Source organism: Convolutriloba macropyga, chromosome 13, assembly GCF_964194025.1.
Source record: "Convolutriloba macropyga chromosome 13, txConMacr16.3, whole genome shotgun sequence".
Lineage (NCBI taxonomy): Eukaryota > Metazoa > Xenacoelomorpha > Acoela > Convolutidae > Convolutriloba > Convolutriloba macropyga.
In genome coordinates this window covers 20,277,520-20,301,050 of record NC_134480.1, presented here as the reverse complement: position 1 = coordinate 20,301,050, position 23,531 = coordinate 20,277,520, and the positions used below count along the sequence as shown (strand labels likewise).

General features: G+C 33.5%; 1 protein-coding gene across 1 annotated transcript; it reads right to left on the bottom strand.

The window, feature by feature from the left end:
- Positions 1–12,190: 12,190 nt before the first annotated feature.
- LOC142351961 (tubulin alpha-1 chain-like) lies at positions 12,191–23,220 on the bottom strand. The gene is made up of 5 exons (XM_075404252.1): positions 23,039–23,220; positions 18,797–18,920; positions 18,024–18,212; positions 14,112–14,913; positions 12,191–13,187 (listed from the first exon to the last, which is right to left on the bottom strand). The coding sequence occupies exons 1-5, from the start codon at positions 23,039–23,041 to the stop codon at positions 12,941–12,943; spliced, it is 1,365 nt and encodes a 454-aa protein (XP_075260367.1). The 5' UTR covers positions 23,042–23,220; the 3' UTR covers positions 12,191–12,940.
- Positions 23,221–23,531: the final 311 nt, after the last annotated feature.

Below are 23,531 nucleotides of genomic sequence, written 5' to 3'. Positions count from 1 at the left end.
AAAGTAGTTGATTGGTTTGTGGATAGAGTAGATCTTTATAACAATTATTTAAAGATATATTTAGTATAAATATTTCAATGAAAGAAGAGACTATTACTCCGTTATATAGTAGATGTTATTATTGTAATGAGAACTTGGGTGAAGACATCGTTAGAGATCATGATCATCTAAATGGTAAATTTAGAGGATATGCTCACAATAAATGTAACCTCCAAGCTAAAAAACACATTTGTACCAATGTATGCATATAATTCTTCTAATTATGATATTCACCTATTTATAACTAAACTAGCAAAGAATATTAGACTTAAAGTATTAACTAAAACTGATGAGAATTATTTTAGAATTGATATGGGTTATGGTAAAGCTTTAGATATGTTTAGGTTCCTCCATCCACTTAGCTTAGATGGTATAAGTAAGACATTGAGTAATGAAGAATGTATAACATTAAATAAATGTGGCTTAGAAAGACGTAGAGGTATATTCCCATATGAATGGTTTGATACTATAGATAAACTACATGAAACAACATTACCACCTAAGGAAGCACTCTATTCTCAGTTGAAACAAAGTGGTATTACAGATAAAGAACATAAGCAAGCAATTGATTGTTGGAAAGATACTAAATGTGAGACAATAAAGGATTATATTATGTTGTATCTTAAAACAGATGTATTGTTATCAGTTTATGTATTTAAGAAATTTAGAGCTATGTGTTTGGAATACTATGAAATAGATCCATGTTACACATATTCTACTCCTGGGTTAACCTGGTTGTGTGGGTTGAAATATACTAATATTAGACTTAAGTATTATAAAGAAAATACAGTTAATTTTTATGATACAATACAACATGGTATTAGAGGTGGGTTAGCTTCAGAATTAGGCGATTGTCATGTAAAATGTAATAATAAAGAAATAGATCCTGAGTATTCTTCTCCTGAGAAAGAGAATTATCTAAAATATTTAGACTTCAACTCATTATATGCTTCTGCTATGGTTCAAGCTTTACCTAATGGTGAGATCAAAGTATGTGAAGAATTGGGCTACACTAGATCTAGTTCTAACACGGGTTATATCTACACCATTGATATTAAGTATAGTGATGAGTTGAAACAGAAAACAAATAAGTATCCATTCTTCCCTGAGAAAACAAAAGCATGTGTAGATCAATTTACAGATTATCAAAATGTAAATAAAAAGAAAGGATATAAACCTAATGAGAAGTTAATGCTAAAATTAACAGATAAGGTAGATTATGTAATAGATGGAGAGATGTTAGATTGGTATTTAGACCATGGTTTGAAATTAGAAGATATTACAATTAGGCAAATGTTAGAATATATCAAGAGAGAATGGTTGAAGCCCTATATTGAGTTTAACATACGGAAAAGAAAAGAAGCTAAAGCTAAAGGTGATAAATTTGGAGATGTATTCTTTAAACTGATGAATAATGCCTTCTATGGAAAAACAATAGAAATTGTACATAATAGACAAGATATAGAGTTAGTTAATGATGTAGATAGGTATATAAAATAAGTAAAAATTATTAGTTTTAAATATGCTGTGGAATTCGATAATGGATTATTAGCTGTACATAAAACTCGAGGTAAGGTAAAATTAGATAAGTTTAATTATATAGGTTTTGTTATATTAGAAAAAGCTAAGCTATATATGTATAAAGCCATATATGATTACTTTGAAAAAGAATTAGATTGTAGTTATCATTACACAGATACGGATAGTATATTTATAAACATAAATGTTCCTTTAGATAGTAATATAGAAACTGAAATGAATAAGATAAAAGTTATTTTACATAATAATGAGTTTGGTAAGATGAAAGATGAAATACCTAATGATACTATTATAGAAGCTTGTTTCCTTAAAGCTAAAGCATATTGTTTTAATACAGTTAAAGGAGAAGAAGAAGAGAAGTTAAAAGGAAAAACAAAAGCTACTATTAGAAACCAAATTATTTTGGAAGATTATACTAGTGCTATATATGAAGGTAAAATTAAATATGTAACTAATTATACTATTGACAGCAATAGACATCATTAAGAAACTAAGGAACAATATAAAATAGCTATACATACATTTGATGATAAAGGTATTAGAGATAGTAATGGTGAATTTAGGTTTTACCAGTGAAGCTGCTTCGCAGATAATTAATTTTTATAAAATATTAGCAAAAAGTTATAATTTATAAAAGAGTTAAGATGGTTTTCTATTCAAGTTATCCACATAGTGGTTACAACAATCCAGAAAGTGGCTTCACAGATTTTCGCAAGTTGGTTTTACGTGCTTGTTACACGGTCTCACCTGCGAAGCAGTTTCACTGATTAGTTTTATACTAGTATCTGGGGACGACCACTGGAGACAGTGGGGATCTGCGAAGCAGTTTCACTGATAGAACCCAAACTATCCGTCTGACAACAGTTAATTACCAGCTTAACTCTGTACTAGCGGTTTGCGCTAAGTGAGACAAGAAATGATAGATTTTAAATATAAAAGAAGTGAATATAGAGTAGTGGATATATAAATGGAATTAGAGTAATGTGTATATGGTGACCGTATCGCGACACTATGGCGCGGAGGTCACATATACACATTACTTGTAACGAAATACGTCGTTTTACTACAATCTTTCTGAAAGTTAAAAGTCTTCCATTTGATTGCTGGTTGCTACAAAATTATTTATTAAAAATTGCGCAAAAATTTAAGAATAGTAATAAGTAATAAAAAGAAAAACGTTTTTCTTAAAAACAGCTTTTGCTTCCACTACTGTAGCCATCTGAGCAAGTCAGTAAACATTGAGTTAAAAGAAGTAATTTTTTCCAACGCTTTCAAAGTTTTCACCTCAATGTTGTAATAATTAATTAAAAATTTTAGTGGACAGAAAACTGTGCTAACCTAGAGGTAAAACTTTCTACGGTTTGCAATTTTTAGCGGTGAAAATTTTTTTCAACGCTCTCAGATTATTCATCAAGATTCATACACCTTCTTTTGCAATATTTTCTGCTGTGAAGACATTTGGTAAGTTTAGCATTGATTTTTTGTATGATTTGCTGTTCTGAGCGGTTAATTCTTTTTTTCACCATATTCACAGAATTCAACGCTAAAAAATGCAATTCTAACATCTTTTCACCACATTTACAGCCATTCTTAAATTTTCAGCGATTTTTAGCGTTGATACTTCGACCCCGGCGCATACACACACACACACACACACACACTCAAATATACTTGCCCAGTCCTAACATTGACTTGGCATGCAAATAATTTTATACCAGCAATAAAAGGGTTGGCATGATACCCAGGTCGAGGTGACCAGACCGAAGTGACCTCTGATCAGACGAGTTTCGAGCGCACACATGTTCCCGGTGCGCTCGAATTACATGGTCTGGAAAAGGCTTCGAGCGCACTTTTGTCTGGACAATGATCTGGAACTTGCCTGATCAGAGGCCACTTTGTTCTGGGACGGTCTGATCAGAGGTCACTTTGGTCTGGGACGGTCTGATCAGATGCAGTTTCAAGCGCACACAAGTCTGATCAGAGGCCGATTCGAGCGCAAACTAGTCTGACCAGAGAACAATTCGAGCGACATTTTTTTCAAGTTTTTTTGTTTTCTTACTGACTTTTGTTGTCTCGGGTAAGACACAACAATAAAACAGCATTCTGATCGCAACTTCATCTGAAAATCTAATGGTTTTGATCAGAACCAAGGGGTCCAGCTGATAACAACTGCCGGTCCCCTCAAGAAAAGATTTTGAATCAAAGTAGATCAAGACGTTTTTATGCAGAGATGTCTAAATTCATTTTTTCAGTTAAAAACATAAAAAAATGGCATACTCAGTAATTTTTTTGATCATTTTTTTTCGATTTACTTTCATTAACAGTACTTTCAGGATTGGTTTTTTGTTAGTTGAATATAAGATTGATAAAATGATAGATGAAATGAATATATTATAACGATATTGAGAGATTTGTTCATGTTTAAAATCATTCTCTGATCAGACTATTTCGAACGCACTTTAGTCTGGACAGTGGTCTGGAACTCGTCTGGACAATGGTCTGGAAATTGTCTGATCAGGGGTCACTTCGGTCTGCATCTCGCCTGATCAGAGGCGGCTTCGAGCGCACTTCGAGCGCACAATGATCTTCGAGCGCATTCTCGTCTGATCAGAGGTCACTTCGGTCTGGGACGGTCTGATCATAGGTCCCACTTGTCTGGGACGGTCTGATCAGAGGCGATTTCGAGCGCGACCTCAACCTGGGAACTATGCACAGCTTAATTTTATATTCGACAGCGGACTGCTATGGTGCCCGAAAGATCTGGTCATTTGTTCATCAGTATTTTAACACGATGAAAAAAACACAATTTGGTTACGATGTGCAACAGTCTCTTATCGTTTCGATTTTTGCTAGAGATTGAACTGTTTGTCATTTCATCAGTTTCCCCTGTTTGTTTTTCACCGACAACTCAAAGGGCAAATTATCGAAAAAAAACTCCTATTTTCCGCAAGGTACTTCACTTAATTATATTCAAAATCAATGATCACTCCAAAAATTTTAGTTATGTAAGAAACTCAAAATAGATTTAATTTTGAAAGAAGTCATTTTTTTGTGAAAAACATCAAACAACGTTCAGTTTCAACTGCCACACCTCTGAATCAAGCTTATTAGTTGTACCAAAAGTAAGTCCCTCGATCAAATTTATTCGATACAAAAAAAATCCGAATTTTTTTCAAGGATCTCAATTTTTAGGGGCCATGTGATTGATTATTAAAAAATCTCTCAGAGCAAAAACATTTCCTCGTGTGGAATACGAAATTACTGAAAACGGAATTTGTTGTAAACATTAAAAATGTAATGCTTTGCTTTTCAAACAGTAAATCTTACAGACAACGAGCGCAATTTTTTATTCAGACTAAAGTTGCAAAACTTATGACTCAAAAAAGTGCTGAAATCATCAAAAATATGAAAAAAAACGCGATCATTTTAAAATGTTCAAAAAATGCAGGAATGTGTTTTAGTCAGGGTTGCCTTCAGAAATTCGACATTTGTTTGAACAAAAAATGAGGCTGTCATAAGGTACACACATTTTTATCCGAAAACGGTGGAAAAAATTAATCTTACTAATAATTTATTGGAAAAATTCAAACCTTGGAAGTGAATAGTTTGTGGATAAAATTTTTAATTGGAATAAACTTTAATACTTTAAAAAACTCGTTATTGGAAAAGGGGGACAAAAGTTGCTCGAAAGTTGACATCTACGTTTTCAGTGAAAAACAAATACCAAACAGCTTTGAGGCTGTCAATAAAAAACTGATAAACAGAAGCAGCGGTAATTAGGCGACAATTACTAATAATTCAAGCTTTTGTTTGGTTTATTTACCGACATAATAAGAAAAGGTGATTTATAGAAGAAAACAGTAAATTAGAATAAATAATAAAAAGATTATTGTATGTTTATTGCATCACGGCTCCAATTCTCAAAAGCGGTCTATTTGTTGATAATTTGTTGATAATTTATTCTACAGTGTTGTTCAATGTTTCTTAGTCCTTCAGTAGAATTTTTTTGCTTTATCTAAAACCGAGTAGAGAAAAATTCTGGAAGTTAGTTAAAAATGAGCTACAGTATAAATTCTGTGATGAATTTTAAAAGAGTTCAGCAAAAATTTGGGCTTCTATGATGATTTTAACTGAAAAGCGCTGAATCTAAAACAGAAGATTCAAACGTCAATCGCGGTATTACATCAGACCTTCTGAGGAAAAACTCGAATTAAATTTTAAAATTCACTGAAACTAGATAACAAGCGCTAAAAGCATGTATAAAGCTGCTGTAGAAGTTCTCAGCTAGCTTATATTTCAGCAAAAAAATCATTCATGAAAATACGCTGATACAAATATTGCAACACATTCCAGCGCATCTCTATGTAAGGTTTATGGGTTTAATTTAAAAAAAAATAGCGCATTTCTTACATAATTTCTTACAAAAATTCGTATAATTCGGATCATATTAGGATCAAATTTGGAGTTGAAAAGAAAAAAACTTTCAATAAATTTTGTTATTGAAAGAAAAAAACTTTCAATAAATTTCCCCTGGTTGAAATAAACTTTCAACCAGGGGAAAGATGTTAAAATTTGGAGCCATATTCCTCCAATACAATATTTTCCAATTTTTTGTAAAATTCGGAAGCACAGAGGAAGTAAAATTCGGAGTGGTTGGTAGTTTCTATGTTCATCTGCATGCAGTGTACTGATGTTTATTTTATCTCTTTTAAAACTAATCACATCACGCTGTCAAACTTACAAGTAACTTGACAAAAATTGCTCGAAATTCTCAATAATTTTAACGATAGTACTTAGCAAAGTGTAAATTAGACAGATGTGAAACAAGTCCAATAGATGAAAAAGCCAAGAACTCCATAAGAGAACTTGATTTACTAATTGCTGATTGAGAACAAAATTTTCAAATTATTCCCTAATTGGCACATGCAAAAAATAATTCCCAAGATTTTCAAAGTTGGATATCAATTTGTTAAAAAAATTCGACCGAGAATCTAATTTTTGATTAAATGAGGTTGTTGTCCACAGAAACCCGGCGATACAGTTTCTTCACAAAATAAATATGTTTTGAAGTGTACCCGGACTCAGCTTACAGAAATTTTTAGTACTGAACCATAGTTTTTCAATTCTGTATTTTACCTCAATCAGTACGATGATCATGTCATATTTTAGATTTTTCAAGGTGAAAACAGAACAGAAAAAACTTTTATTAATTTTAATCTGCGCCATTGTGATTTTACAGTCTGAAATTAGACTCGCCATCAAAGCATAAAAATTCTGAAAAGGTGTTTAAATAAGTCGAATTATTATTGGGGCTTCAAAACAGGGTCCGCATCAGCTTAATATTCCCCATCAACATTCCTTGCATGCTTATTTAAGGAAAAATGGCAGCAAAATCTAAAATAAAGAGTTAGTTTGATTAAAAAAACAAAGACTCAAATCATGGAGCATATCTTTAGTTCAGACAGTTCAGATGTTCAGAGTTTTTGTAGATTTGCATCCGAAGAGTCCATAAAAGTCCAAAAGCATCCACAGAGAAGGCATCCAGGGAGCTAAAGCTAAGACATTCATAAAAAATTTCATTGCAATCTGAAATAAAAACCATAAAAATGCGCATTTTTGGCCCATATTTGTCAGGTTCCAGGCATTCGGCTTGTATTTACTGTTTTTTTTTCTCTACTTAATGTGTTTTTTGCAAAGTCTTAAGTTTGTGCCAATCCTCAAAAAGCATTTCTCGAACTTTTCATATTTTGTTGTGATCTTCCTATGAACAAAATGGGAATCAAAAACAAAAATGCTCAGCCTATCTTTGTGAGTAGCAATATGCTCTTAGAATACACTGATACAGTACTGGGCCTAAAATATACAATTGGATTACAATGTTTCAGTACGGATTCACCATGGCACCAGTGTCTGGGTATGGAATTATCAGAATAAAAGTTCTAGAAACATCGTGGTGCCTATGAGTGAAATCTAAATTACCTTAATCTCTTATTCCTCGAATTTCGCATAGATCTTTTGTGAGAGGATGGCTTCGAATTTCCTGATGTGGTTCTACTTGCTCAGAAACTCCAAAAAGTTCCTATTTAAATAGTCTCGCCGAGGGTTCAAATTTGCAAAAAAAGGTTTCAATTACCAACCCAAGCACATTTAATTGTATCTCGAAACTGTAAAATCAAATTCGAAGATACTCAATTATTATCTAATGGAATATTTTTTTAAAAAAATTTAGGTGAATAAGCTGAAGAAATTGAGAAACGCTATAAACTTGGAGATAATTTTTGTTATGGTTTCTAAATAGGTAAAAGCATCAAGAATCCTTCGACAAGCATTCTTAAGCAGAATAGCAAATGTATACGGATATTTCTTGAGTTGACGAATAATTTGAACATATTCAGATCCAATATTGAGTTTTTAAAGGAGTTTCATTGCCTAATTCTATTTTCTCGTGCCAAAACTTTTGTGCTTTGATATATAGACTTTCCTGAGCTCAAGTTTTTTGTCTACGAGAACTCTAGCCTGCATGAGCTATTTACCAAGAGGGCTGATATCGCTTCCAAATTTTGAAGATTTTAAATGTATTTTACTAGGAATATTTTTTCATGCCCTTCTGTTCAGAGTTTTTACAAATTATAGAATTTAAATTGTATTGGTGAGCTCTCTTTTTTTAAGATTTGTTCACACTCTTATCAATTTTTTCTTATCAATGTGGAGCAGTGACCATAATCACTCAAGCTGCATTGGTAAAAAGTTTTAAAAGACACCTTAAAACACATATCTGTGTTCTAATAATGCATAGTTCCAGTTATTTAGGCCCCTAAAAAGCAACTGTGGGATTTCCAAGACTTAGGAGCAATTTGTTTTTATGAAATATTTGTGATTATTTTGGATATTTGTTGTTTTTATAGCTGTTTTGTTGTTTTGTGATTTAGATCCTAATGATAGGTCTCAATGGCTCTCTATTCAGATATTTTTTATTTTTTTACTGATTTTCAATTGAAATCTAACATGTTGACATTACTTTCTTTCAAGAAAAACAACCATTTTTTGTATTTTTCATTTTACGTTCTTTTTTATTTTCTCAATTAGAGTCAGTAAAAACGGACTGTAAGTAGCTCTAATGTGTTAGAGCTTGGTCAATATGAAGATTTAATTCCTTTCTAACAGTGTTGATTTCTTCGAGACGACTTGGTTTTAAAAAAACTATTTGTTCGATTTTGCAGATTTTATATCAGTTTGTTGTTCTGTGACTTAGTATCATTAACCACGGGTCTCATTGGTTTTTCGGGCAATTTTTCCTCAAACCATTAGGTTTTTTTTTAACCTCGCGAGTTGTTTTTAAATTTTTTTATTCTTCTTATTTTGCAAATTCTTGTGATGGTTTTTGTTGTCTTATTGGAGAGAGGCTTCTAGGCTTCCCAGTAAATCATGATATTCACTTTGACAACGTTTTTTGTTGCCATCATTTTTCGCTACTTCTGTCAGGCGGACTCTCAATTGTTTTCATTAATTTTCAAATGTTTTCATATTATTGGATAGCCGAATAGAGGTCGGAGAGTTGGAATTTGAATTGCGTGTTTTAATCACATTTACGCCACCGTTTTTCAACGACATCGTAAAAAGTATCTATGAATTGCTTTCTTTTTGTTTTGTTTTGTATCTCAGTGGATTTGCTACATGGTTGGCGTTTGCTGTCTGCACCCCCATTGTGTAAAACATTTTTTCAGTTGACATTGTGAGACAAATTATTTTCAGTAACCCTGTTTTTCTAAAACTTACCTAAGGATCCTGGTGCTGTTTTTCAGTTTATTCAATTTTCTGAATTGTAATATAAATTTGACTGTGGAATTATTGTCAAGATCTTTTCACACTTTCATCAAGCTTTTCTTGTCACTGAGAGTTCAAATTGATGGAAACAAAGTGTAAGTAATTTTAAGTCGTGATTTTCATTTTTTTCTAAGTAAAGTATTGATAGTATTCAAACAATTATTTTGTTTTTTTGAGAGCAAATTGTATTTACGTGCGACAATTTAATTTTGTTTTTTGATATTCTCTTCTTTTTCTATGCAAATTTTTTAAAATTGTGTTATGTGCTCTAATAATGCGTAGTTGTGGTTGTTTAGAACCTCCAAAATGCAACAGTTACAAGTTTTAGATCTTGTTATCATTCTTTTTTGTTTTTCTTACTGAGTCACTTTATTGAGAGCTCCAAGTGGCCGAGTAAAACTTGGGTGATTGAAAAGGGTTTTTCATATCTAATGGTTTCCACCAATTTGATACGACCTGCTTTAAAATATATAAAACGTTTATGGGTTTTGTCGTTTTTTGTTATTCATTTTTGCTTTCACGTAAATTTTCCAGTTCAAAAGTAAAATTTTTGTATTCGTTGATGGCGTAAAAGGGTTTCTTATATCTAATGGTTTTCACCAATTTGATACGACCTGCTTTAAAATATAAAAAACGTTTATGGGTTTTGCCGTTTTTTGTTATTCATTTTTGCTTTCACATAAAGTTTCCAAATCAAAAGTAAAATTTTTGTATACGTTGATGATGTAAAAGGGTTTTTTATATCTAATGGTTTTCACCAATTTGATACGACCTGCTTTAAAATATATAAATCTTTTTATGGGTTTTGTCGTTTTTTGTTATTCGTTTTTGCTTTCACGTAAATTTTCCAGTTCAAAAATAAAATTTTTGTATTCGTTGATGGCGTAAAAGGGTCTCTTATATCTAATGGTTTTCACCAATTTGATACGACCTGCTTTAAAATATAAAAAACGTTTATGGGTTTTGCCGTTTTTTGTTATTCATTTTTGCTTTCACATAAAGTTTCCAAATCAAAAGTAAAATTTTTGTATACGTTGATGATGTAAAAGGGTTTTTTATATCTAATGGTTTTCACCAATTTGATACGACCTGCTTTAAAATATATAAATCTTTTTATGGGTTTTGCCGTTTTTTGTTATTCGTTTTTGCTTTCACGTAAATTTTCCAGTTCAAAAATAAAATTTTTGTATACGTTGATGGCGTAAAAGGGTTTCTTATATCTAATGGTTTTCACCAATTTGATACGACCTGCTTTAAAATATATAAAAGGTTTATGGGTTTTGCCGTTTTTTGTTATTCATTTTTGCTTTCACATAAAGTTTCCAAATCAAAAGTAAAATTTTTGTATACGTTGATGATGTAAAAGGGTTTTTTTATATCTAATGGTTTTCACCAATTTGATACGACCTGCTTTAAAATATGTAATTTTTTTTATGGGTTTTGCTGTTTTTTGTTATTCATTTTTGCTTTCACATAAACTCTCTGATTCAAAAGTGAAATTTTTGTATACGTTGATACGACTTGTCTTCAATAACTTTTAATTCTTATGGCCTGAGGTTTCAATTCAATTTTGTTGGTATTCTGTCAGTCAGTTGATGTCACTAATGAATGGTATCTTGCTTCCCTAATTAATCGTGTTCAAATATTTTCAATCGTGTTAATCTATAACTAACTATTTTCAGACTCTGACACGACTTGATATTTTTTTTTGATTTTTCCCGTTTTTGTAAGTGTTTTTCCCTGTTTCGTCTCTTGGTCATTATTGAGAGGTCTGATTTGCTATCTAATTAAGCATCGATGAATCCACCACTTTTCTTGACAATTTTTGATATTTTGTTTGTTTCCTTCATTTGAAGCTACAATTCTTACGTGGTCACCAAAGAGCTTTCTTTCAACTTGGTAAAGGCTCTCTATCTATCCATAATGCAGCAGATGTTGAATATTTTAAGCTTTAGTTGTGTTTTTTAATGATTTTCCAGCTACTTTTTCAATAACATCTTTTAAAAAGGTTTTCGCAAAAGGTTGCTTGTTGTCCTTATACTTTGTCTCTCAGTGGTTTCTTTCAAAGTTGGCATTTACTGTCAAAAATCATATGATGTGAAAAACCTTCTCAGTTTGCGTTGTTGGAATTAAAAATTTTGATAACACTATGTTACTAAAGGAAAATGAAACAAATTTAATTTTAGATTTCTGCAGGTTCTATTTACTTCCGTGGTTCTCTTGGCATGTGCTTTGCTTATTATGGGACTGTTTTTTTAAAGAGTGGGGGAGTATTGTCTTTAGTTTGTTCAAATGATTGAATTTTAATTCAAAACTGGTCTTGCTGAGTTTTTTTTTTTCATTTCTGTTAAGACCTTCATGCTTTCATTGTCAGATTTTCGTGCTTTTTCCCTATTTCCAGAGAATATAGATTTGAATGAACAAAACCTCCTTCGTGTTATTTTATTTAGTCTGGACATCCCGATTTCTGGTTTGACACCACAACTTGGGCTGCCCCCAAACGTGTCGTCTTTAGTCAGCCTATTTTTGGAGCAGAATACTCGTTTTTGGTTTCACTTTTCTGAGCAGATCAAAAAACATGGAACCAACTTTTGTATGAAGACTTTTAGTGCGACGAAATTCGTTGCCGTGTGATAACTTCATTTTTCTGTTTTTGAGTCGTTTCCTTTCAATGTTCACCAATTTTGCGTTCGTTTCCGATTTCTTCTGTATCTAATGTTCAATCCTTTGAATTAATTATCATGCATTTGTGTTTGTAACTCAAGGAGACGTCTTTTAACGTGAAAAATTTTCAACCAAAACCTTTTATTTATTACAAAATTATACAAACAAACCATCATTGATTAGTTTAGGGTTGTTGATTAAATAATATGAAATGTATTCATATAGTCAGCATCTGTACAGTATTGAATCGTCTTCAGTAAGCCAATGTAAAAACAATCTCTGTTCGAATAACACTTTAGATTTTATCTGAATTTTTCCATTCCAATTTTGCCATTTTTTCCCAAGTCACTGAAACGCATTTGTAGTTTTTCATTACAGAAGTAAAAATGGTGGCAAAATTGTAGAATGAAGCAATTAATTTTAATAGACAAAACTACAGGCATATTATTCGCCCATTTGCCCGACTTGAAATGACGTGATAGTAATAGAGTTTTGAGAGCTCTTTCAATTTACCGCACGTAAGAACAACAAAAAGATTGATTTTATGCAAGGCTCCTCTTTAAGCTTCTAATTTTGATTTTTTTTTTGGAGTAAAAAGTTTTAGTTGCTAGCTAAATCCGTGGTTGCGTATTTTTTGTCATTTACTGTTAACTTACTTTGACCCAATTTCCTTATCATTGGTAATGTTATTTAAAGTCAACGACCGCAATTTAAAATTCGATCTCAAATGAACTTTCCTTAAAGTAAATTTTGAATTTCAATTTTGCACAAAATCTAGGGTTTTGGGGCCCGGAAGCTGTAGCCAGTAATTTTTTGCAATCACAATAGGTCAAAAGAGCGCCTAAATTAGAGTTTTCTCGATAGGTATTCCAAATTAGAAGTCATCTGATTGGTCCGGCGGAACATCCTCTTCCGCCTCGTTCGAATCCACCCCAACTTCCTCGTAATCCTTTTCCAGAGCCGCCAGATCTTCCCTGGCCTCCGCGAACTCCCCCTCTTCCATTCCCTCCCCCACAAACCAGTGAACGAACGCCCTCTTGGCGTACATGAGATCGAACTTGTGGTCCAATCTTGCCCAGGCTTCAGAGATCGCGGTGGTGTTGCTCAACATACATACAGATCTACAATAAAATGGCATTTTTAATCTTTTATTCAAACTTTGTTCATTTTAGAAAGTTGAGAGATAACAACCTAATGTAAATTGCGGGATCTTTTCCGTTTGTCCCCCCCCCCCCCCCCAGCTTAGTAGTGGATGCATTTTATTTGCACCCAACAGACGCATGTGCCATACTTTTAATGATTTTTATGTAACGTCGCGTGGTCTGTTACTGGTCCCAAGGGCGTAACCGGGGTTGCATATAAAGTACTGGGGGAGGGGGGCACAAACCTAAAGATCCATTGTGTATAACATATTCTTGACATAGCTTGACAAGAAGCTCTCCTTGTTCAACGTATGCTTGGCTAGAAATGAAGCCCTGAGGAACAAGAAAGAACAATAAAATGGGTTATAAGAGATGAAAAAGTTAAAGACAAGGTGGTGTAATTGATATAACACTGGGATTGCGAGCAAAAGATGCTGGTTCGGAGCCAGTGCTGGTCAATTTTCACCGTCTTTGTGCCTGCTTACAACGACCTATCAGTCTATGAAAATCATAGAATGTTAAGTTTTTGAATCTCAAATACATCAGAAGCAACCGATATTAGTTTCTATCCGCAAATTGAGGCCATAGCTCAAAACGACGTATAAAATCCAGACGTCCAGACGTCCAGACCATTTTTTGCGCATGAAAATAAATACCCAGATCGAGATCACATATGATCCAGACTTCTACTCTTTCAAAATGTTTACGATAGATTCGCGCGTTCATGCTAGTCAACATCTCGTATAATAGAAGATCAATGCTTTTTGCTAGTAACTGCATGCAGTTACTAGCAAAAAGCATTGATCTTCACGATACGAGATCTTGTATGATTTGGTAATTGTGATTGACAAATTTTTCTCTTTTAAATGCTTAAATGAAATGCGATCTATAATACAGGCGCACCTTTGCACTTTCGCCAGATCTCCTCCCGGAACCATAGTTGGAGGTTGATAATTAATGCCCACTTTGAACCCAGTAGGGCACCAGTCCACGAACTGGATTTGAGTTTTCTGCTTGATGGCCGCGATAGCCGCATTTACATCTTTGGGCACAACATCCCCTCTGTATAACATGCAACATGCCATGTACTTTCCGTGTCTGGGGTCACATTTGACCATTTGGTTCATTGGGTCGAAACAAGCACTGGTGATCTCGGCCACTGTCAATTGTTCGTGGTACGCTTTCTCTGCTGAAATCACAGGAGCAAACGTCGCCAACGGGAAATGGATCCTGGGGTACGGAACCAAGTTGGTCTGGAACTCCGTCAAGTCGACGTTCAAGGCACCATCGAAACGCAAGGATGCCGTGATGGAACTCACAATTTGTCCAACCAGTCTGTTCAAATTTGTATACGATGGTCGAGGAATGTCCAAATTCCGATGACAGATTTCGTAAATGGCTTCGTTATCAACCATGAAACAACAATCCGAGTGCTCGAGAGTAGTGTGGGTACTCAGCACGGTATTATAGGGTTCCACGACTGCAGTCGAGATCCGAGGTGCCGGATAGACAGAGAACTCGAGTTTGGATTTCTTCCCGTAGTCGACAGAGAGTCGTTCCATGAGGAGAGAGGCAAATCCAGACCCAGTTCCACCTCCGAACGAATGGAAAATGAGGAATCCTTGAAGTCCAGTGCACTGGTCGGCAAGTTTCCTTAATTTGTCCATAACCATGTCTATGATCTCTTTGCCCACGGTGTAGTGACCTGAAAAAGTTTGTTATTTAACTGCATATTTGACAGTTTTTGAACAAATGAAAGACTAAATTCGTGATCTTGATGTTTTTAATTTTCACTAAATTTGCCTATCTACAGTGCAAGATGATGTGATGCACTGAATTAAACACAAAAGCACAGGATTATACACATCAGCACTGGATAAAACACATCGAAATCAGCACTGGATTAAACACATCGAAATCAGTTGCATCTTGGGCACAAAGAAACATCATTTTGACCTTGTTTGACATGTTGATTACGTCAAAAAACATCTGACCTATAAAAATAGAATGCAAAATTCTCCGCTGATTATTATCTGCAGCTGATGATTAATCGTGAAAATTTCATGAACGATGAGAAAATCAAACAATTTTTCTCGAAAATTTAAATACTTCTTTTAGTAAAGATTATAAAAATTTTTTAACAGAATTTAATTGAAGCCGCTGAAAGCGACAGGAAGAAATGGTTGCTTACTAAGGAGATTAGGAACTCGAAAATAACTCAGCCGAACATAACAAGGTTAAAAAAAGTATCCAACGATTATGTCGGAGACCCTAAGAAAATATCCAATCTTTTGAACGACAGGTTTTCAATACTTGGCAAATTTTCCAGGTCAGAAAAACCTCTTCTTTAACAAAAACGTCATGTTTGGAAAACATTGTTGTTAGAGTTGTCACCGAAAGAGAATGCCTTGATGCAATAAAATGAATTGGTAAAAATAAACCTCTCCATCTCTTAGTCCCGCATGGGCTCTTAAAGATTGGAGTCCTATTGTTACTCATCATCTAAGCTACATTGTGAACAACTGCATAAAGGAATTGTATTTTCCAAGTGCCTAAAAAGCCCATATCATTACACTTTTCAGAAAAGGTGATCTTGAGGAACCGAATAATTATAGACCGATATCTTTCACCTCCTGTCTCTCTAAAGTAATTGAAACCCTTATGAGAAATCACATCAACGATAATTTGAACGCAGCAGAGTTCATCAGAAACAAACAGACGAAAACAAATTTGAAACAGCAGCGTTCCTTGTTCTCTCCAAGGCTTTTGACTCAATTAATCATGAAATAATAAGCATCAAGCTTGATAGTCTGGACTTCGACATATCTGCACTGAAATTAGTTGGTAGTTTTCTATCGGATCGAGTACAGTCAGTGGTATTGAATGCTATCTTATCAGACAAGACAGTTTAAGTGTTGAAAGAGGTGCTCCTCAGGACACTGTTTTAGGACCTCTTTTGTTCAATCTGTATATCAAGGATATGCGTGAACAAGTAGAAAACAAAACACTGCTAATTCAATATGCAGATGAATTGTTTCACATCTGGCCATTCAATTGCAGAAAGCAAAAACCAGCTCTCATTAACCAGTTCTTTCAAAGAACACCAACGGTGTATAATTGTTTCAAAAGCTGAATTGATAGTTTTTAGCAAAATCGTAAGAAACAATCAAAAAAATTTCCAAAAATTGACGGTGTTTTCTCGTTGAGAAATCAAATACTTAGGTGGTCATATAGACAATAGATTAACATTCCAGAGCAAAATTAAAATTTTGTTGAAAAAAGACTCTTGAAATAAAAATCATTTAGGCAAATCGCACCTCTTTACCAAGATCATCATTAAAATTAATTTTGAATGTTCTTGTTTTGAGTCACCTCAATTACTCTGCCGTAGTCTTTCAATCGATTGAAAAATTGTTTTCATGGTCATTATAAAAACAAATCAACGGGGCCTTAAAAGCTTTTTCTTATCGGTCGAAATTTGAGTAAACCAAAGAACTTGGACTAGAACATTACAATTTACCTTCAATTTTTTTATTGAAACCAAAAGATTATCATACTTTTGAAAAAAAAATCGGGCCAGCTACCTGCTTTCTCCCAAAAATGGGTCTATCGCTTCCTTCTTGGTCAATAGTACAATCACGCCGAACAAAAAATTTTTTCTGTAACTGTAAGTTCATCGGCAAAAAGTTACAAAACTGCTTTACTCTTACAGCAAACAAGGATTGGAATGGTTTAGTAGACTAAATAAAAAACAAAGAACAAAAAAATGACTTCAAAAGTGTGTTACAATTTAGGAAATTATTTGAATTTTGTAAATAAAAAATAAAATTTAGGACCAGACTTTTTTGATTTATCAACCATCAGTCTTGTCATATTTTCAAACTAAATAACACTTGTTTTGCTGGGATCGCGCCTTGAAATATTTGATCAACTAGTAGATTTCTATGTTTAATCTGTTAACAAAATTTTGAATTACAATAAATATTTCTGGTTCAAAATTGTACGTTTACTGTTATAAACATAAATATTTTTTGCATGTAAAAATTACACGAATATACAATTTCGATTTGCGTAATTTGAATGCGTTTTTAATACTGATGAGAATGAAAGCGTTTCTTTTTTTCTTGGTTCTTGTTAAAAGTCTTCAATCAATTCGTAATATTCATGGATCGCTCTCCACTGCGTTGGGATTTACTGAAACCTCATTAATGCATTATAATATGCTGCACTGCAATTTTATGATGACCATTGACAATTCATATAATCTGATGGATACCAAGATTCATTAATGGGATTTTGCTTTTTAAACCGTAAAATAACGATTGATGGGATTTTGATTTTCAAGAAATTGATTCATCAGTGAAATTGTAAACATATATGGTTTATGCAGATGATCCCAACCCATTTCGTGTCTCAAACCTAAATAATTGCTTCAAAAATGTGAGAAATATGGTGTATGTGGCAACTTAAAATTTTTTATCGCTTTTAAATTATTCACTGCTAAAAGACTCGGGCGCTTTGTGGAGGAATAATTTATTATCACTGCTTATCATCGCAAATCTAACGTTATTTATTCCATATTTTTTCTTCGACCCGGGCTGATGAAGTGTTTCAACTTAAATGAAACCCTTGCCACTTAATCCTCTCTGTCAAAAGGATTCAAATAGTACCAACTTTCTGTGTTTTGTTGTCTCACTTTCATTGATCAAAAATCATTTAATTTTATCATTATCATAACAGCAGGTGGTTTTTACGCAAATAACAAAAATCTGAATCTTTATAAAAGAAAACATGTTAAAATTGAAAGCGACTGACCTCTGGCGTAGTTGTTGGCCGCATCTTCCCTTCCAGTGATGAGTTGCTCTGGGTGGAACAGCTGTCTGTATGTGCCACTTCTGGTCTCGTCAACCACACTAGGTTCCAAATCTGCGAACACTGCACGTGGCACATGCTTACCAGAGCTAGTCTCTGAGAAGAAGGTGTTGAACGAGTCGTCACCGTACCCTGAAAATAAACAACAAACAATCATGATAATAATATGCAACCTTAAGTTTTTCACCCGCGATTTGAGATACACTATTTATTTTCTGTCTACAAAATGTGAATAAGTGAAGAATTATTCCAGCCTTAGTTCAAAAAATGTCTCTAAACGATGAGTTCAATTTTAGTTGGACAAAAACGACGAAAGGTAAGGTGTGTGATTCACACGCCAACGATTAAGAGTTCAATCCCCTGCCTCCGTGAAGCTGTCTGTGTAAGGATGAGCTCTTACTTAACCATAGCTTCAGGTTGATCATAACCTGACCAATGTTGGCTGCAATAATGGTACCACGTGAAAGTTTCAGACGCAAAAAAAGTGGCCAAAGTCACCAAAAAAAAGAGCAATGATGCTCATAAAAAGAACAGTCTGAAATGTGGGGAATAATAAGAAAAAGGGCAGCTGAGAACAGGCCGCTGTTGCCTAATGCTGTTCCGCTGCGATTACGCAGGAACCAAAAATTATTAAAGACCTTAGGTTTTTTCCTCGGTATCACCGGTATGTTCGGTTTCTAATATTTCTAATTTGGATTAATTACAGTAATACATACCAACAGTCTTGTCACTTGGCATCTGACCATCTGGCTCAATTCCATGTTCCAGACAATACAACTCCCAACAAGCATTGCCAATCTGACAACCTGCCTGGCCCACGTGAACAGAAATGACCTCGCGCTAAACACAACAACAACAACAGGTATCTTGGTGATAACTTGGAGATATCTCGGAATAAATTTCAAGAATTGAGAACACGGATGGGCGCACGAATGCCTGTCATAAAATTCAGTCTCGTCGAGGTAAAATCACAAACTATAAGCTGAATTTCAAAAAAATTTCTGCAAACTTCAGTTGTAATGATTATCAGCTAAATTTTACTTATTTAAAGTTCAGTTGCAGCTATGTGCAGAACGGCGAAAAAAATATCTAATTGGAACAGGAGTTGATTTAAAACACCACAGCAGTTGCTTTTTGCCCTCTTGAAGTTATTCAACTACTCGGCTTCCCTTCGGAGCCTCTAAAATTAATCGATGGCAATAACAGCAGTGAATTTGTTTTCATAGTTTTACGCTTAGGGAAATAAGGAAAAATCATTTAATTGAATTGTATGCAGTCAATTCACATGCATTTTTCCCACATGATTTATTCCCAGTTTGACATAACCAAGACTCTCTATTCTAATTTTCTAGATGGTAAACTTGTTGCTCAATACTCCGAAAAGTTTGCCGCCTTTGTTCAGATATAGAAAAATATACATCAAAACTTAATCGTTCTCAAGAATTATTCAATGACGGAAAAAAATTATAGCAAAAATTGAAATCTTTTTAGACTCCATATATCAATGGTCAGTTTTACAGGCAACTGCAACAGCTTCTTTTTAATACCAAAAGCCTGATAGGAAAATGCTACTCTTCAATACTGCTCAATCCTACTCAATGCTACTCAATAAATTATGAGGATGTATTCAGAAGCAATTTGAGTACTATATCAGTGTTACGCTCAGAACTCGAACTCATATGATGACCGAATGTTCACTGAATATACTTTCCAAATCTTAAATTTTCAGATGAGACCTGTCATGCTTATGAAATTGACCTACTATTTATTTTAGCGAACAAATCGTTCAACAAAGGAACAATCAATGTTTATTGCTATTATGTTCAACCTACTAATTATTTTCGAGAAAGCTGTTTTATCAGATGAAGCAGGTTCTTTGTTTTTTTTACCAGTAGTTCTTTTAAGAAATCAGAAACCTCAAAATTTTGCCGGAAAATTCAAATTTGCCTATTTTATTAAACCGATGCTCTCCAATGACAAAATATATTTTAAATTATATTTGACTATATCTGTTCAATAATTTTGTGCAGTAACCATGGTATAGTTTTTTTTAAAAAAAATGATGCTGGATTTATGTTTCGACATTCGCAAACACTTTTTTTTTCGTTCTAATAGTCTCTTCTTTCAATAGATTCTCGTGCACTTAAAACTTAATGTTTGAAAGGAAAAAGGGGTGAAAAATATTTTTTTAAGCTTTTTTAAATATCTTTCTTTCCTATTAAAGCAAGAAAGTAGCGCATGTAAATAATAATATAAATCATATAGATCATCAGCCTGATTTTTTCGAATACAAAATTTTGTGACATACAATTTGCTTAAATATTTGATGAGTTTCTTAAGTGCCTAGATCGGAATTTGTACGAAAAGAACGAAGCTATAATAATCGTTCAGTTATTCCAAATTTAAAAAATGGTTAATTTTTTGTTCCATTATTAAAATAACTTTACGCAAATAGCATTCACTGGTTGATTTTATGAATCTTTTGGATCTTACAGTTTTATTATCAATCGCAAAAAGATTGCGCAAAAATATGAGCAGTACATTTTTTAGCAAATTGTAGTAAAATTAGTTGCCTATTTCTTCATCATTTGTACGTCATTTATTTTGAGAAGTATATATCTTTTTTTTCTGTTTAGTTGAAGGTCTAAACGATGTTAAATGATAATTTGTTTAATAAAATTGAATATTGGTGATATTTCTGCACTCTTTGCTATTGTTTTTTCAAACTAAAACCAATTGCAATTCAAGTATTTTGCTGACAATTATAATTGGAACAAACCAATTTGTTTTTCATTGGATCATTCAACATTTGATAATATAGTGAGAACATTATAGTTTTTAAGAATAGTAAATGTATTTGAATAGCTTCGCTATCCCCATAACCTTCCTTTAAGATCTGATCTAACAAATCTATCCTCAACTCTCCCTTCATTTTTTCAATCAAATAATGTTTCGCTTCTTTGTAACTTTGTAGGCTCTTGGTTGTCAGATCTGACTTGATGAAACTTCTATATTATCAAAGAGTCATATACGATACAAAACAAGACAATCAATATTAAAAATATTATTTAAATCAATATTCTATTTGAAAAATTTTCTGGTAAAAAGTGATGAGATCTACTTAAAAAAAGTCTTTGAGTCAAAAGTGAAACATTAGCCGACAAAAACAAACAACAAGAGCCCCCAGTGAACCGGCACAGAGTTTGAACGAAACAATTTTAATTCAATTATGCAATGATGATTGCAAGCAACACTTCTGAAATCTCGCACAAGCACCCTTTATGGTTCTTAAAATGAAGTGCTATTGCGTTGCGCATCAAGATCCTCCAACATTTTTGAACTATTTGATATACTTTTTGAAAACATTTTTCGTAATTTCACGTCAGTTCTCTCCACCTGATGTCTTTTGCAGTGCCTTTGCTGTAGATTATTTGGGAAAATAAAATTTTATTCTCTATAAGATAAATTGAGAGATGTCCATCTGGCTATGTTATGTACAGTTCATTAAATTGTTTGTGTAGGCAAATTTGTATTGCAAAATATTATTGATCATTCAAAGCAGTGAGTCTGTTTATTATGTTTTATGAGATCGTACGAGTTCTGATAGTCATCTTACAATATATTACAAATCAATAATTTTGGGAAACTGGAGTGTTTTCTTTTAGAGACTGATCAGAATCTCAGTGGATCCTATACGATAAAAGTTTACATCAAGCAGAACTTTTATCGTGAATAAATTAATAAAATATCACGTGATACAAAATTTAAAATTCTCCTTTTAAGACGCCTCCCAGGTTGAAGTGCCGGACAGAAGTGATCTCTGATCCGACCGCTCCAAAGCAAAGTAATCTCTGATCAGACCATCCCAGACCAAAGTTACCTCTGATTAGTTTATTGTGCACTCGAAACCTCGTCTGCGCTGGAATTACTTCCGATCAGACTGATGTGCGTATGAAACTTTGTGTGCGCTGGAACTGCGCTCGAAACTCTCCGATCAGACCTCTGATCAGGCCGAAATCAGACCATTGTCCAGACATTGTGCGCTCAAAATCACCTCTGATTAAAATTTTGTGCACTCGAAGCTCACTCTTGATCAGAAAAAGAGCGCTCGATATCGCTTTTGATCAAACTTAAGTGCACTCGAAGAAGTCTGATTAGACAATGGTTTTGATTGTGGACAAATCTCTCAATCTAGCTATAATTTATTCATTTCATAAAAATTGAGGTTTACAGAAATATATTCAACTAAGGAAAAACCAATTCTAAAAGTATTGCTAATAAAATTAAAACCCAACTGTTGAAAAATTAAATTATTTAGCATGCTAAGAGTGATTAATTCTGACTCAATGGTTGAACTTAGACAGCTTTTCATAAGAAATACCTTGATCTAGAGTTAATAAAAATCTCCTCTTAAGTGGACCGGCATTTGTTGTCGCCTGGAACCCTTGGTGCTGATCAGAGATATCAGTGTCCAGGTGAATTTCTAATCAAAAAGCTGCTTTTTATTGCCTCTTGGCAAAGCCAACATCTCTCAGAAAAATATTGAAGAAAATAATGCGCTCCAAATGGTTTCTGATCATACCCCATTGTGCTCTGAATATTCTCTGATCCGACTAATGTGAGCTTAAATCCGGCTCTTATCAGAACAACCTAAGTTTTATCAGACCAACGTTATCATTTTCTATCACCTCAATTTAATTCAATTTCACAAGTTTTCAGCTACTGAAAAAATTATTTCTTACCTGTTTGTTCATGAATAATCCATGAAACGTTAAGTTAAACAATCAAGTTGAGCATTTTCAATAGCAGGATTTATTCTGCTGATAAAAATTAGGAAAAATATGAATTTACAAAAACAGAAAACAAACAGAATGTGCAAAACTTCGGTTTTTAGGGTCAAATTAATTTAGATTTCAGAGAGAACAAGGAAAACCAAGAAGTTATGTTCACAAACTTACCATTTTGTAGTTACCGTTAGAAGATCTAAATTCTTGTCGCCAAATTTGTTCAGAAGTGCTTCAGAATGGGAAGCAATAAGTCTAAAATAAGCACAAACAAGTGAATGATAGAAGAGAAATTTAATATATGAGCTTATATTAAAAATCGGCGCATGGCTTTACATTTTTTTGTATCTATATAGCGTTGCAATGGAACTTTCCAATTCAAACAAATGTTTGCAGGACTGGGTACCATATGTTACCATAGTTTTGTAGTTTCTAACCATTGTTTAACCATAGTTTAACCATAAATCTAACCATTGTTTCAACATAGTTAGAATAGATGCAAAAATGGAGTGAAAACTGTTTTTGCTCAAAGCGATGTGAACAAAACTCGTTTCAGTTGTTTGCAAAGAATGAGTCATTGCATCATGATCTGTTCATTGAAAAATCGGATGGAATTGGAAATTGATGTAGCATTAGTCACACCATCGGTTAGCGCTAACAATTTCGA

Coding starts and splice junctions, on each gene's coding strand:
- LOC142351961 (XM_075404252.1), bottom strand. Junction 18,213..18,796: donor GCCAAGTGACAAGACTGTTG/GTATGTATTACT, acceptor GTTTATTTTCAG/GGTACGGTGACGACTCGTTC. Junction 14,914..18,023: donor GGCCAACAACTACGCCAGAG/GTCAGTCGCTTT, acceptor AAACTTTTTCAG/GTCACTACACCGTGGGCAAA.